The sequence below is a fragment of the Leucoraja erinacea genome, chromosome 21, assembly GCF_028641065.1.
Source record: "Leucoraja erinacea ecotype New England chromosome 21, Leri_hhj_1, whole genome shotgun sequence".
Lineage (NCBI taxonomy): Eukaryota > Metazoa > Chordata > Chondrichthyes > Rajiformes > Rajidae > Leucoraja > Leucoraja erinaceus.
Window position 1 is genome coordinate 34,925,030 of NC_073397.1, and position 17,168 is coordinate 34,942,197.

The 17,168-nt window shown below is 44.6% G+C and overlaps 1 protein-coding gene across 4 annotated transcripts in view; it reads left to right on the plus strand.

The window, feature by feature from the left end:
- The window catches only part of LOC129707520 (tumor protein D54-like), a 48,196-nt gene extending 38,588 nt beyond the window's left edge, over positions 1-9,608 (plus strand). For all 4 annotated transcript variants that reach the window (XM_055652631.1, XM_055652634.1, XM_055652630.1 and 1 more), the window contains one exon: positions 8,672-9,608. In XM_055652631.1, the coding sequence (XP_055508606.1) occupies positions 8,672-8,779 (108 nt within the window). In that variant the 3' untranslated portion in view covers positions 8,780-9,608. The remainder of the gene's footprint in view (positions 1-8,671) is intronic.
- The last annotated feature ends 7,560 nt before the right edge of the window (positions 9,609-17,168 follow it).

The following is a 17,168-nucleotide window of genomic DNA, read 5'->3' on the forward strand; positions in this document are numbered from 1 at the left end:
GGATTGATTTTTAACTTGTGTCAATAGAAATTATATTTGAAGAGTATTCCATATTTCGAAGAGCTCAATGCAACCAGAACACTATATTCCTGGTCAGACATAGATTGAAACAAGATATTAATCTTGCATTTCTACTTTTTTAAACTATCTGTGAATAGTTTTGTATAAAAGCCATTTCCGTTGCACATGTGATATGAATGATGGATTCTTCTGAATGGATTTTTTGAAGTTAGTTTTCATTCTTGGATGACATTGCAATGCCTATATTTGTTTCCTCGGTAGTAACAGTTGAGTTTTTCTGTGTTTGCAGTTATTTAACAAGCAAAACTTAGCCAGTATTTTGAAGAAAAACAGGAAAAAATGAGAGGGTGAGTTAATTATTCGTATCGGTTAGATTAATAGTGACAGACACTGAGCATTGGGTCCAGGCACACAGAATATGATTCATTCTCAGCAAAGATCTGAGAGTTCACACAATGTTATGTTTTTTTTGCTCCGTTTAAAACCTCCATTTTTGGAACAAGTATAATCTTGCACTCGTGCCCATTGAAATCTAAAACCATTTGGGCGGAATTTCAGTCACACCCATTAGTTCTACAATGTTCAATTAAGTCTCCATACTTTTCAGAACCCAAGCTTTAGTGTTTAAATTCTGTCTATTGCAGCTTCAGAAATCAGAGCAGCCAATTGATTTTTTTCCCCAGATTCAGCTACCAAATTATTTATTTGAATTTTGTAATCTTCAGCTTCTTATATAGAGACAGTTTTGGATTAAGTCATATTGGCCTTCCTCGACGGTGGAGAAAAGTCTGAATTGGAGAACTGATGGGTTGCTGCAAATGACTGTGCATGGTGATATTTTTTTTTTAAACCTTCCACTTTTCCCCCATAAGCAACATTTAATAATGTATATCATGGCAGCAGCATAGATTCTCAGCAGAGGCAGCCACACACAAAATGGCCTCCAGTCTTCAATAGCAAGTTAAAATAGCAATGAAGACTCGCATGTCTATCGCCATCTGCTGGGTAGTTTAAACTGTTGAAAGTTTTGAGAAAAGCCTGCAGGTTTTAAATACATATACACGATGATTATTCCTGGTGATCTTTTTCAGCCGGAAGTAGTTCATATTTGGATAATTGTGCAATAAATTCACACGTTTGCAACCTCTCCAGTGAATCAACTGTGAAGTGCTGTCAAAAAGAAAAAAACAAATGTACACTAAGAAACTTATTAATGCAGATTAGAGGGAGATGCAAGGAGGGAAGAAGGGACAATGACTTTGGGACTTTAAACTGTGTTGAGTGTTTGTTATTTATTCTATGTTATGACTGCAGGCTAAACCATTTTGTTGCACTGAAAAGTCCAAATCCATCCAAATCCAAAAATGATTGTCAGGATTCTGGTGCTTGAGTTTCTAATGCCCCTGTCCCACTTAAGGAAACCTGAACGGAAACCTCTGGAGACTTTGCGCCCCACCCAAGGTTTCCGTGCAGTTTCCGGAGGTTCCTGGAGGTTTTTGTCAGTCTCCCTACCTGCTTCCACTACCTGCAACCTCCGGGAACCGCACGGAAACCTTGGGTGGGGGGGGGGGGGGGGGGCAAAGTCTCCAGAGGTTTCCGTTCAGGTTTCCTAAGTGGGACAGGGGCATTAACTCTTGGTGCTCTGCGGGTAAATGTACACAGAGTACGCAGCAAAACAAACAGGTGCAATTATAATCTCCAAATGTCCACAGTCACCCCATTAATTTGCCCTGCCGTAGAGAACATTTTATCGGGAAGCATCACAGCCTGGTTTGGGGACAGCCCCATCCAAGACCGCAAGAAATTCTAGCGAATTGTGGACTCCACCCAGACCATCACACAAACCAACCTCCCTTCCATTGACTCCATCTACACCTCACGCTGCCTCGGCAAGGCCAGTAGCATCATCAAGAACGAGGCCACTCCCTCTTCTCCCCTCTCCCGTCAGACTAAAGGTATAGAGGTGTGAGAATGAACATCACCCGATTCAGGGACAGCTTCTTCCCACGTTATCAGGCAACTGAACCATCCCACCACGACTAGGGAACCTCTGCCTATCTCATTGGTGACCCTCGGACTATCTTTGATCCGACTTTACCAGCTTTGTCTTGCACTAAACGTTATTCCCTGATCATGTATCTGTACACTGTGAATGGCTCCATTGTAATCGGGCATTGTCTTTCTGCTGACTGGTTGACATGCAACAAAAGCTTTTCACTGCACCTCGTTACACGTGACAATAAACTAACACTGATAAACTAAAGCTAATTGCCTCTCATCTAATAGTATAGTTCTGGGAATGAAACCCTTACAGATCCCAGGAACTGCTCAAAGTCTTGTCCCTAAATGCTGGTCTCAACCAAATTTAAAAAAAACCTACAAAACCCTTCATCTTCACTGGTCTGTGTTAATATCATTAATCTGTTGCAGAGATGGAGGCCATAGATTTTTATTTTTTTTAATTTAACTTATTGTGGTTTTAAGATAATTTTCAAGTGTTTGTTTAATCCAGTAAATTAAAGGATTCTTTACTGTGTGGGGGGGTTGGATGGATTCCATCTAAAACTGTTATCAGGGCCGAATGCAAGACTTGGAAAGAAAGCTTTCTTCATTTATGTTGCAGTGGACAGCGTTGTTAACCAATTTGAAAACAAAGCAAAGGGATGGTGATTTAGACAAAAGTCCAACAAATGCCTAAATGCTAAAGTAAGAATTAAAAATGTAGGGAACAATTGGTCAGACAGCATTTGTAGGGAGAGAGTTTTTAGCATTTAGACAATAGGCAATAGGTGCAGGACTAGGCTTTTTGGCCCTTAGAGCCAATCAATGTGATCATGGCTGATCATCCACAATCAGTACCCTGTCCCTGCCTTCTCCCTTATCCCCTGACTCCACTATTTTTAAGAGCCCTATCTAGCTCTCTCTTGAAAGTATCCAGAGAACCTGCCTCCACCACCCTCTGAGACAGAGAATTCCACAGACTCACCACTTTCTGTGAGAAAAAGTGTTTCCTCGTCTCCATTCTAAATGGCTAACTCCTTATTCTTAAACTGTGGCCCCTGGTTCTGGATTTCCCCAACATCAGGAACATGTTTCTAGCGTGTCCAATGTGTACATTTCTGGTGTGTGTGTGTGTGTCCTTTCATCACAAGTGGCTGTTGAATGATCATTGACCTGAAATGACAATTTGTTTATAGGAGCAGGGAGGTTCTACTGCAGTTGTACAGGGTCTTGGTGAGACCACACCTGGAGTATCGCGTACAGTTTTGGTCTCCTAATCTGAGGAAAGACATTCTTGCCATAGAGGGAATACAGAGAAGGTTCACCAGACTGATTCCTGGGATGTCGGGACTTTCATATGAAGAAAGACTGGATAGACTCGGTTTGTACTCGCTAGAATTTAGAAGATTGAGGGGGGATCTTATAGAAACTTACAAAATTCTTAAGGGGTTGGACAGGCTAGATGCAGGAAGATTGTTCCCAATGTTTGGGGGAGTCCAGAACAAGGGGTCACAGTTTAAGGATAAAGGGGAAATCTTTTAGGACCGAGATGAGGAAAACTTTTTTCACACAGAGTGGTGAATCTCTGGAATTCTCTCCCGCAGAAGGTAGTTGAGGCCAGTTCATTGGCTATATTTAAGAGGGAGTTAGATGTGCCCCTTGTGGCTAAAGGGATCAGGGGGGTATGGAGAGAAGGCAGGTACAGGATACTGAGTTGGATGATCAGCCATGATCATATTGAATGGCGGTGCATGCTCAAAGGGCCGAATGGCCTACTCCTGCACCTATTGTCTATGTTTCTATGTTTCTCTCTCCGACGTTGAATTGTAAGAATCATAAAACCTCCAATAGCTCAAGACTTCCGATGAGTTGAAGTGAAGTGTGATGGAAAAGTGTCACAAACATCGTGTTTCCCTCTTTAAATGTTTTAGAGCGACCCTCTCAATTTGAGGATGATGTCCCCATGATGCTGGTACTAAAGTTGCACATTCACCTCGGATGAAGAAGTGGTGTTTAGTGGGGAGGTGCAGCTGGAGAGGTTTATTGGTTATTCACTGTGAATCCAAGTTCAGGCAGCTGAAAATAATTTTCATTTTCATTTATAGAAGCAGATAAAGGTTTGTTCGTACTGCTGAGCATCTAAATTCTTAAGTAGATACAAGGAACTGGAGATGCTGTTTTACAAAAAAAAAACTAAGATGCAGTGCTGGAGTCACTCAGCGGGTCAGGCAGCATCCCTGGAGAACATGGAAAGGCGATGTTTCGGTTTGGCACCCTTCCTGTAGTGCTAAGAAGGGTCCCGACCTCCTCCTCCTTCTTGCCTGTGGCGTGCACAGCCTAAAGCTGTAGATCAAGTGGCATGATAAACAACATCTATTTGTTTGTGCCCGTCAGGTTGATTGCATTAGTCGAAACGGGGTCCACCAGGTGAAGGTTGCAATCTCCCATCCCGACTTGAAACATGGTCTTTCCATCTTCTCCAGAGATGTTGCCTGACTCACTGAGTTACTCCAGCACTTTGTGTCTTAAATTCTTACGTTTTTTGAATTCTTAAGTTTTCTGTGTCTTCGCATTTTTGGAAAAGTTGAGGCATGGTGTCTTTGAATGCATTTATTTCTTATAGACAATGGACAATAGGTGCAGGAGTAGGCCATTCAGCCCTTTGAGCCAGCACCGCCATTCACTGTGATCATTGGTGATCATCCACAATTACCCCTTTCCTGCCTTCTCCCCATATCCCCTGACTCCGCTATTTTTAAGAGCTCTATCTAACTGTCTTGGAAGCATCCAGAGAATTTGCCTCCACTGCCTTCTGAGGCAGAGAATTCCACGTGCATTGTATTTGTGCTTTTTCTAAGAAAACCCAGTAATGGGTTACCTTATTCCCCCCCCCCCCCCCCAGCAAGTCGGAGATATTATTTAATATCTCACAACCAGCCGCAGATGTCTGTTTAAGAGCATCAAAAATGGAAATGATCAGTGCTGAGATCTGCAAATGAAGAAAATTAACGAATGCACTACTTTAATAAGAATCTTAACTTCTAAACCTGTTTTTGTGAATACTCTAATCTTGAATTGGAAACGTAACCTGTTGGCTGGTGCCAACATTCGAAAGAATCTTCTGTTGAGCCCAAAATATACTTGCATTATAATTCCAAGTGCGTATGGCAATGGGTTCAAGTTTAGTTTTTTTTTTAAATAATTCTTAAATATGTTAAAAAAACTAACTACATATCCACATAGCTCCATTGGAAGCAGAAGCCCCAATCTACAGTGCTAAGTACCAAAGATCCTATAAGATCTTTGCTAAGTACTGCCTAATTGGATCTCGTGTTTGCCTGTTTACATGCAGATGAAACTTCTTGAGAGCTACTTGGAGAACGTTCGGTAGCACTTCTCAAGATCGTCAACCACCCAGCCAACTTCCTTCTGCTTGTCCATCCATCCAGAATCACCAAATAAACTCACCATTTTGGCACCCGCCTGTCCTTCACATGCGATGATTGTCTTTTGCACAGCCCATACTCTTAGAAATCACCATTAGCTCGCATTTGAAAACTTCGGATGATCAATGTTAAATTTACCAGTTGAAGTTGTGTTCCCTTGCCCCCCCGCAAAGTTTACGATAATTGAGATTTTTGTTCTCGATGGTTATGTTAATGTCACATATACCAAAGGGACACCCACCCGCTTGGCCCCGCGAGACCTCCTGCCGCCCGTCCCTGTGTCAGGCGTTGCTGGTGGCTCGGGGATGATCAGGGCCTAGGGTCTAGTCAGCGGCCCCACGACGAGCCCTTGGTCTCGCACCATCTGGCCACGCTGGTTCTCAAACATCTCGTACATCTTCCAAAATCCTTTAACATGAGGGATGTACCTGGAAGTGGAAGAAGCCTCTGCAGCTTTGTACCAGATCTTCTGATACTATTTTAAGGCGTTTTGCTTTTCTCTTCCATTTATTTTCACACAAGGTTTTCCTTCCCCCAGTTGGATCTTGGGAAATGTTTTCCTTTCTCATTTTTGCTTTTGGGTTATCCCACAAAGGTTTTCCTTCCCCCAGTTGGATCTTGGGAAATGTTTTCCTTTCTCATTTTTGCTTTTGGGTTAATTGTTAACTGAATTTCAATCACAGGTTTTATTCAGACAATGAGACATTTTGAGTCGTCTGAAGAACGGCCTCGACAAGAAACGTCACCCATTCCTTCTCTCCAGAGATGCTGCCTGTCCTGCTGAGTTCCTCCAGCTTTTTATGTCTATCTGTGATCTGGTTAACTTTATTTTTCCCTCTGGAAACATCCCTCTTGGATAGTTTCTCATCACAGAAGCGTGCAGTTTAGCAGTGACTTCTGTAACTTCTATCATGATGTTAATTGTTATTGAGAGCTGTCATTGTTAGCTTTTCAGAGGACATGTTCTCAAACGCTACTGCATTTTGGATGTTCTATTTGTTTATATGGACGTGAAACCCTTCATGTCACTACTTGCAATGCAAAGTGCTGTCAGTTTCGCTCAAATAACTAGAGGTGACCATAGCTTATTTCAAACGGATTCTGTTGTCGCTGTTCCCTGAACTTTCTGACCTCTCAATTAAGAAAGATTTTATCACTAAAAGATTTTATGGGGTTAGAGCAGAATTTTCCCACACAATCTTGAGAGTACGGTGATGGGTTAAGGATGCAGCCCTACATAGAAACATAGGAAAGTAGGTGCAGGAGTAGGCCATTCGGCCCTTCGAGCCTGCACCGCCATTCAATATGATCATGGCTGATCATCCAACTCAATATCCCGTACCTGCCTTCTCTCCATACCCTCTGATCCCCTTAGCCACAAGGGCCAAATCTAACTCCCTCTTAAATATAGCCAATGAACTGGCCTCAACTACCCTCTGTGGCAGAGAGTTCCAGAGATTCACCACTCTGTGTGAAAAAAGTTCTTCTCATCTCGGTTTTAAAGGATTTCCCCCTTATCCTTAAGCTGTGACCCCTTGTCCTGGACTTCCCTAACATCGGGAACAATCTTCCTGCATCTAGCCTGTCCAACCCCTTAAGAATTTTGTACGTTTCTATAAGATCCCCTCTCAATCTCCTAAATTCTAGAGAGTATAAACCAAGTCTATCCAGTCTTTCTTCATAAGACAGTCCTGACATCCCAGGAATCAGTCTGGTGAACCGTCTCTGCACTCCCTCTATGGCAATAATGTCCTTCCTGGCTACTAGTGTTGAGAATGATCATGCAGCTTGTTTTGTCATCTATCCGTGCTGACATGCTGGCCATGGGTCAGCAATGCAAGGATCCAGTGGCAGTGGAAGGATTGCTGCATCATCTGTCCTAGTACACGGTTGGAATTGTATTGCTGAAGGTGAAACTGAAGTCCATGAAGTAGACTACGCTCAGTCCGCCTTGGCCTACCTGATCTCCCATTTGCCAAACATTTTAATTCTCACTCCCACACTGACCTTTCTGTCCTGGGCCGTCTCCACTGTCAGAGTGAGGCCACACGCAAACCGGAGGAACAGCGTATTTCATATTTCACTTGGCCAGCTTACAACCCAATGTATGAATGTTGATATCTCTAATTTCAATTAACTTGCATTCTTCTCTCTCTGTCCATCTCCCCCCACCCTAGTTCCACCGTTTGTATCCCTTCATTATCATCTCGTCTGCAGCCAACAATGGACCTTTGTGGGCTCCACCTTTCCCGAATCATCGGTGCCGGCTCTGATTTCTTCTGTACCCTTTATTACCCCGACTTTCCCTCTCTCATGACTCCCAGTGTGAAGAGGGGGTCTGGGCCCAAAACGTCATCTGTTCCTTTTCTCCAGAGATGCTGCCCGAGTCGCTGAGTTACTCCAGCTTTTTGTGTTTATCTCCAATGAAGTGGAGTCTGAAGTAGGTTGTCCTGGCTATCCAGCTGTTCCAGGGATGTGTGTAGGGCCAGGGAAATGGAATCTGGTGTGGGTGGACGTGTTGCAGAGGTAGTCAGATTGCAGAGGATGGTATGTGTCTAGGAGGCTGCACCTGAAGTGTGCCATGATGAACTCCTCCAAGCACGTGATGGTGAATGTCAGAGTCACTGAATGATGGTGTTTAAGGCCAGCTACCTTGTACTGCTTTGACACCAGGATGATAGTGAGAAAATAAATTTCCAGGGACGAGGAATTTCAGCTATTTAGTTTCTTTGGATAAGCCAGAGGTGCTGGGAGCAATGAAGGGGGAGAAGGGACTGAAGAAGGGACCCAACACAAAACATCGTCCCTCCACGTTCTCCAGAGATGCTGAAGATAGACAGAATGCTGGAGTAACTCAGCGGGACAGGCAGCATCTCTGGAGAGAAGGATGGGTAACGTTTCGGGTCAAGACCCTTCTTCAGACTGAGGAAGGGTCTCGACCCGAAACATCACACATTCCTTCTCTCCAGAGATGCGGCCTGTCCCGCTGAGTTACTCCAGCATATTTGTGTCAATGGTTTAACCCTACATCTGCAGTTCCTTCCTGCACATTCTCCAGAGATGCCGCCCGACCAAAGTTACTCCATCACTCCATCACTTTTTTTTTTTTGTCCTTTTCTAACCTGCAGGATGGTGTCAGCCGACACAATTCTCTGACTCCTTGCCAAAAGTGCTGCCTTCTAACGTTGTGCTTTTTGTTTCAGGCTAAGGTTGTTGGAAATGAGAACAATGCCAAAGACGGCTATCAATCTCCCACTGCGACAAGTCCCACCGCGGAGGAAAAGCTACCCCAGGATAGTGCACCCTTCTGAGCAAGAGATGACCTTCTCACTACCCGAGACGCCGCTCATTTCCAAACGCCAAATTTCTTGCAAGCATTACGTAAATGTACATATGGTTGTTGGAATTTGGAGAGGCGTATTACTGCTGTTCTAGAAATCTGATAACCATTTTGTAATATGTAAATCCTTAGGGGGAGGGGGGGGAGAAGAAAATATAGACCTTCAAACTTCTGACAAGTTTCAAAGCCTCAGCTTTTACTTTACTAAACTATTGTCACCAAGAAAATTTAGCTTTGAGTACCTTTTTTGGAAACCTAATTTTCGACAGTTTCAAGCACACTACTTTTGACGATGGTTCATATCATACCTGCCTTATTTTGTGCTTAAATTACACTTTTATAATTCTGGGACAGAAGTGGGTTGAATTTCCAGCACCTGTCTAATGACTGATATTTGAAGAGTTAATTTGGCCACGGATTTCTTCTGCTTTTAGTGTATCTCCAGCATCTTTAAATATGTTTACGACATTTATGTTAGCAACCGAAGCATGCAGACTTTTCCTTTCGGAAGAAAGAGCAGCCAAAAAAAAAAATACCAGTTGGATACATGCTGTGGTTTGTACACACAGTGGGCTATAAGGGACATTAATATAATCGAGTTGGGTTTTAATGGAACGAAACGGAATTTAGTTTAGAATGTTTTGATGCATAATGGATCATTCTTTGACCATTCTTGTTTTCAGACAAAAATGGGAGTTGGTCTAATGTTAGGTGTATACCAGGGTGTAATTGTATATTTCCCTTTATATCACTCGAATGCTCACAATAAAATTGGTTATTAAAGCAATATCAAAGAACAAGTGTTTTTCTTCTATAAAAATCCAATGTCATTATTTATTGTCATTCAGACTTTTCAGTCTGAACGAAATTTTGTGCCTTGCAGTCATAACATAGAATAAAATAACGAAACACACAATAAACACAGATTTAACATCCACCACAGTGAGTCTACCAGGCACCTCCTCACTGTGATGGAAGGCAAAAGTCTTAAAGTCCTTGTCTCTTCCCTCCTTGTTCTCCCTCTGCGTTGAGGCGATCCAGGCTTCCGATGTTGTGACCCCGCCGGGTGATGGTAAGTAAGTCCCGCGGCCGAATCCAAGCTCCTAGAACGGGCCGGTTCAAACTCCGCGGCCCGGGGCGGTTGAAGCTGTTGTTGCGGGAGCTCCGGGGGCTGGGATCTTGAGGAAAAAACTAAGTTTTCCACTCTGGAATTCCTGCCAGATTGTTTCATCAATATCTTCTGTTGAAGGTCGAGTGTTGAACTTTCACTTCCTGTTTAATCAAATCCCTCCCTTTCTCCTCAACACCCCTCCATGATCAAAAGAAGTCCTTTCACCATGCCAACAGCTTAACGTTCAGCAAAAATCTGTTCTGTTTCCAGTCTGATTCAATTATAGACAATATAGGTGCAGGAGGAGGCCATTCGGTCCTTCGAGCCAGCACCGCCATTCAATGTGATCATGGCTGATCATCCCCAATCCATACCCTGTTCCTGTCTTCTCCCCATATCCCCTGACTCCACTATCTTTAAGTGCCCTATCTAGCTCTCTCAAAAGTATCCAGAGAACCGGCCTCCACCACCCTCCAAGGCAGAGAATTCCACAGACTCGCAACTCTGTGAGAAAAGGTGTTTCCTCGTCTCCATTCTAAATGGCTCTTATTCTTAAACTGTGGCCTCCCCCAACATTGGGAACATGTTTCCTGCCTCTCGTGTGTCCAAACCCTTAATAATCTTATATGTTTCAATAAGATGCCCTCTCATCCTTCTAAACTCCAGAGTATACAAGCCCAGCCACTCCATTCTCTCAGCAATTCAATTCAATTAAACTTATTTTTGGCACATATACCAAGGTAGGCTGAGATGCTTTGCACATACAACCTGGTAACATCACACAGCAGACCTCACCAAGGCAGTGTACAAGTGTTACAACCAACAAAGTTTACAAAAGTTCACCAAACAGTCCCATCCTCCACCAAAATGAGATTGCCATATCTTTCGTATCAATGGTTTTGAATAATGACAAACTTTGAACATAGAGCCACCTCACATATAGGTCTAGATCGTTTGTGAGCTGCAGTGATTCCTTTCAGCCCTGTATTTCTTTGTAGGTGACATGTTACCAGCTGATGCAAATGTATCAGAGGCTGAACGATGTGATGTGGAGGGGTGTTTTATTGTCGTGTGTCCCAGATATGACAATGAAATTCTTACTTGCTGCAGCACAGCAGAATATGTAAACATAGTACATAACAGGGGAGGGAAAAAAAAGTTCACTGTGTGTGTGTGTGTGTACGCATGCACACATACGCAATAAATAACAAATATAGTGCAATAATAATAAGTCTGTTGCAGTTCAGAGCTTATTTGCTATTGTGTTTAATAGCCTGATTGCTGCAGGGAAGTGTCTATTCCTGAACCTGGACGTTAACAGTTTTCAGGCTTTTGTACCTTCTTCCCGATGGCAGGGGTGAAATGAGATCGTGGCCAGGGTGGTGTGGGTCTTTGATGATGTTGGCTGCCTTTTTAAGACTTCCTTGCCATTTGGAATCCCAGGATACGCTCTCTAAAGCAGAGCTGAGTTTCCGGGCAGTGAATGCGGGCGATGCACAAGAGCTGAAGCACGTCAGACAGTCTCCCTTTCACTTGGTGTGAGAACTGCTGAGAAACTCCTTCATGAACTTCATTGAAGTCTTTCTTTGAACTTCATTGAAGAGCGTGGTAGCTGGCACAAGTTGTGAACTTGTATTAACTCTCCTCACATTGTGTTCCAAACTAAGGAAGATCAGAATCGGTACATAACATAGAAACTTATAAAATAGCTGCAGGAGTAGGCCATTCGGCCCTTCGAGCCAGCACCGCCATTCAATATGATCATGGCTGATCATCCGGAACCAGTACCCCGTTTCCTGCTTTCCCCCCATATCCCTTGATTCTGTTAGCCCTAAGAGCTATATCTAGCTCTCTCTTGAAAACATCCAGTGAATCGGCCTCCACTGCTTGGACAGTGTGGCAGAGAAATCCACAGATTCACAACTGTGTGTGGAAAAAGTTTTTCCTCATCTCAGTCCTAAATGGCCTACCCCTTATTTTTAAACTGTGACCCCTGGTTCTGGACTTCCCCAACATCGCAAACATTTTTCCTGCGTCTAGCCTGTCCAATCCCTTGAAAACTTTGTTTCAATAAGATCCTCTCTCACCCTTGCAAATTCAAATAACTTAACCAGAAAAAGCTTCTGATAATTGCTACTAGTTATTTAGATTTACTTATTTTTTTCCTTGGAGTTTTTATTCCTGTTGGCAATGTGTGCTGCTCCAAGGTGAATAACATGCAACCAGTTCCATTTCTCCAACCATCTATATCCCTTCCTCTAGCTTCACATCTCGGCGCATGGTGGAGCACCGCTTCACTATGCCAGAGGCCCTGCTTAGATCCTGGTCTTGGGTGCTGTCTGTGTGGAGTTTGCATGTTTTCCCTGTGACCGCGTGGGTTTCCTCTAGGTACCCTGGTTTCCTCTCACATCACTATGACGTGTTGGGTTTGTCCGTTTCTTCCCCCCCCCCTCCTCCACTACACTCTAAAGAAAGGCCCCAAAGCAAGATGTCATCTCACCATTCCCTCCACAGATGCTGCCTGACCCGCTGAGTTCCTCCAATACTTTGTGCCTGCTATTTGTAAGCCAGAATCTGCAGTTTCTTGTCTCTGTGTTCTGCAGAATGGCATCCTCTTTCTGTGGCCACGGTGCATTTCCACTCAAAGAGCAATGGCCCAGTGGTGGAGCTGCTATCTCATCGCCAGAGACCCGGTTCGATCCTGACCTTGGGTGCTGTCTGTGCGGAGTTTGCATGTTCTCCCTTAGACTGCATCCTCCCACATCCCACAGACGTGCGTGTTTGCAGGTTAATTGCTCTCTGCAAACTGCCCCCAGTGTGCAGAGAGTGGATGAGAAAGTGGGATAACATAGAACTATCGGTGGTCAGAGTGGACTCGGTGGGCCGAAGGGCCTGTTTCCGTGCTGTGTCTATTTAAACAACTAAAGAAGAAGCTAGACACAAAATGCTGGAGTAACGCAGCGGGTCGGGCAACATCGCTGGAGAGAAAGGATAGGTGACGTTTCGGGTCCGAACCCTTCTTCACACTTCAGACATTTCTGACCCGAAATATCACATATCCACGTTCTCCGGAGAACCTACCTGACCCAGTGAGTTACTCCAGTATTTTGTGTCTTATCTTTGGTATAAACCAGGATCTGCAGTTCCTTCCGCCACATAAGAGACAGAAGCCGCCTTTAAGTGTTTCCAGTTTCTCACAGTTTGGCATCTCTTGTGTGTAGACACTTACATGCGCGCACACTGCACGCTGCAATCATTTAAATGAACAAGCAGCAGGAAACTGGCACGCTGCCTACACTGAAAATAAAAGAAGCAGCTCCATTCAGCGTTACAATGCACGAGGTAGACAGAAAATGCTGGAGCAACTCAGCGGGACAGGCAGCATCTCGGGAGAGAAGGAATGGGTGGCATTTTGGGTTGATACCTGTAGATTGGTTAGGGGGTGGGTGGCACAGAGATAAAATGTAGTCGGGAGGCAGTAAGACTGGGAAGTGGGAGGGGATGGAGAGAGAGGGAAAGCAAGGGCTATTTGAAGTTGGAGAAGTCAATGTTCATGCCGCTGGGGTGCAAGTTGCCCAAAGCGAAATATGAGGTGCTGTATCTCCAATTCGCGCTGGGCCTCACTCTGACAATGGTGGAGGCCCAGGACAGAATTATTTCAAAGTATTTGCAGCTTTGTTTTGGACATAGAGCGTGGAAACAAACCCTTCGTCCCACTGTGACCATGCTGACCATCGATCACCCGTACACTGGTTCTATCCTACACACTGGGGATGATTTACAGAAGCCAATTAACCTACAAACCTTGTATGTCCTTGGAGTGTGGGAGGAAACCGGAGCACCCGGAGGAAACCCACGTGGTCACGGGGCGAACGCGCAAACTCCACACTGACAGCGCCCGTAGTTAGGACCAAACCTGCGCCTCTGGCGCTGTGAGGCAGCAACTCAACCGCTGCGCCACTGTGCCGTTCCTTCGTGATCTTGACAAACCTTTTGATTCAAAGCTCATGGTTACATGTGAAGGACATTTCAACTGAGAAACTAACATTATATCCATTTAGAGATGCAGCATGGAAATAGGCCCTTCAGCACACTGAGTCAACGTTGACCAGCAATCACCCATTTGCTCCAGTACTATAAGTATAACTATTCCATTTTCTCATCCACTCCCTACGCACTAGGGGGAAATTTACAGGGGCCAATTAACCTACAACTACAGGGGCCAATGGCACATAACGCCAATTCTGGCCTCCCTCCACTGGCTCCCGGTGCACTTTCGAGTTCATTTTAAAATTCTTTTATTTGTTTTTAAATCTCTAAATGGGCTCGCCCCGCCTTACCTCTCTGAGCTGCTCCACCCATATGCTCCTGCCCGGTGCCTCGGGTCAGCTGATCAGCTGCTCCTGGAGGTACCGAGGTCTAAGCGGAAGCTCAGAGGGGATAGAGCCTTCTCTGTTGCTGCTCCGGCACTCTGGAACACCCTGCCGTTGCACATCAGACAGGCCCCCTCACTGTCCATCTTCAAAACCAGTATTAAAACACATTTATATTCCTTGGCTTTTGACACTGCTTGGGACTTTGCTCCTGTTTTTAGTGCTTTTAATGTTTTTAATCTTTATTGTTTTTACTCTTTCGTTTAATGTTTGTGTTGTTATGTAATAATTTCTTGTCCATGATCAGTCACGTTCAGCACTTTGTTGCAACTGTGGTTGTTTTAAAGTGCTCTATAAATAAAGTTATTATTATTAAAGTTATTATTACAAACCCGCATGTCTTAGGGAAGGGGGGAGGAAGTCAGCGGGAGAACCTGCAAACTCCACACAGGCAGCACAGGATCAAACCCGTTGGCAAAGTAGAATTGCTCATGACACAGTGATGCAGCGGGTGGAGACCCGGGTTTCATCCTGACCTCGGGTGCTGTGTGTGGGGAGTTTGCACGTTACCCCTGTGACCTCCGTGGGTTCCCTCCGGGTGCTCCGGTTTCCTCCCACATCTCAAAAGACGTGTGGGTTTGTAGGTTAATTGGCCCTGTGTAAATTATCCCCTAGTGTGTAGTCTGTAGTGAGTGGATGAGAAAGTGTGAGAACAGGGATCTAGTGTGAGCGGGCGGATGATTGATGGTCTCAGAGGGCAAGTGGGGGCCTGTTTCCCCTGCTGCATCTTTCAGTCAGTCAATAACAGCGCGGCTCCCTTTGTGATACAGTTAACAAGTCGGAACATGTTTGGTGTCTGCATTGTGTTAACAAAAGTGAAGGAAATCAAATGCCTCAGCGCGCAAACGTACTTGATGTTAGTGAGGAAAATGGGAATCTGCTATTTCTTGTCTCAGCAAGACAGGCCCACAGCTGCATGGATGCTGCAAATGTCTGCACAAAGCCAGTGTAATGAAAGTCCGAGCAGCAGTGTTGCTCTCAGGCAAGGACGCCCGTCACACGGTGATTGGGTTTCAACAGTTTCTGCCGTGTTGTGGGAAAATATTTTCAGATCCTCTGGCATTTCTGCAGGAGGCCAGCCTCTCCCAACTGCAGTTTTGGAGACACTCGTACATAGATTTCTATCACACTGCTGATCAAGCAGCTTCACATTCCGCTCTGATGAACCTTCCTTGGCTAACGATTGCCAGCTGTTGAACTCTCAACTTCACCCACATAACTCGACTCATTATATCTTCCTTTTTGCACTGATGATCTTTGCATCTAAAGGGTGATTTCACGAAAGGTCACTGGAGCGTAGGTCCGCACCCACGTGGAGGACATGCTAGACATCCGGTACATGTTAGTGGATGGGAAAACACGCACTTTCACACCCGTTAAAAACATAGAAAACGGCCAGGTTTTGATCTGCAATTTATTGTGCCAGTCGGGGTGACTGTGAGGCACAGCTACCTAGATTTACAGTCCAAAAAAAAGATAGAAACTAAGGTAAATTAAAGAGGGAACTGAAGGTGCAAATCCAGCGGAAGTGAACAGCGGACATTTGCCGTGGAGATTTAAAGGTCCAAAATATCGGGAATTATCGCGTTTGCTCGCTGAATTTCATCAAAAGTAAATCAATAATGCCTTACTTTTGATGAAATTCAGCGAGCAACGCGATAAGCATTTCCTTTAAATCTCCACGGCAAATTGGCATTTCCGCTGGATTGGCACCTTCAGCTCCCTCTTTAATTTACCTTAGTTTCTATCTTTTTTTTTAACTGTAAATCTAGGTAGCTGTGCCTCACGGTCACCCCGACTGGCACAATAAATTGCAGATCAAAAACTGGGCGTTTTCTATGTTTTTAACGGGTGTGAAAGTGCGTGTTTTCCCATCCACTAACATGTACCGGATGTCTAGCATGTCCTCCACTTGAGATTTTCGGTCACGTGGGTGCGGATCTACGCTCCAGTGACCTTTCGTGAAATCACCCTATTGCTCGATAAGTTAACAACTAAGTTAGAAGGAAGTTATGCAATGATTTAAAGACGCACTCACAATTAACTCAAGTTTCATTATCAATGTTTGGTCCAATAATGATACTGGAAACATACGAGTTTAGAGAATTAGCGTGGAAACAGGCCATTCGGCCCAACGAGTCCATGTCAACCAGCGATCACCCCATACACTAACACTATCCTATACACTAAGGACAATTTACCCATGCTGTCAAGGGGAGAACGTACAAACTGCATACAGTTGATTTTAATGACTTCTAGGTTTCTAGTTACAGAGTCATATGGAAAAATGCAATTGATTCTGAAGATAATCACAAAACGCTGGAGTAACTCAACAGGACACGCACCATCTCTGGGGAGAAGGAATGGGAGGTGTTTCGGGTCGAGACCCTTCTTTAGAGGGTATAAGCAGAGGTTCTCTACCATAAACGCCACCCATTCCTTCTCTCCAGACCCACTCAGTTGAGCCCCTTCCTCTTCTCCCTCTACACTCTCGACTGCAAACCCACCCACGAGGCCAACACCATATTAAAGTTTGCAGATGACACCATCGTGGTAGGCAGGATCACGAGTAACAACGAGGCAGCCTACAGGACAGAGGTAGAGTACCTGGTGAGCTGGAGCCGTGGGAACAACCTGATCTTCAACGCAGCAAAAACAAAGGAGATGATCCTGGACTTCAGGAGGAGACCGAAGACCTTCGTCCATCAGCCCATCGCCATTAACGGCGAGACAGTGGAGGCTATGCAGAACATCAGGTACCTCGGGGTCAACATCAGCCACGACCTGACCTGGATCGTCAACATCATGGCGACGGC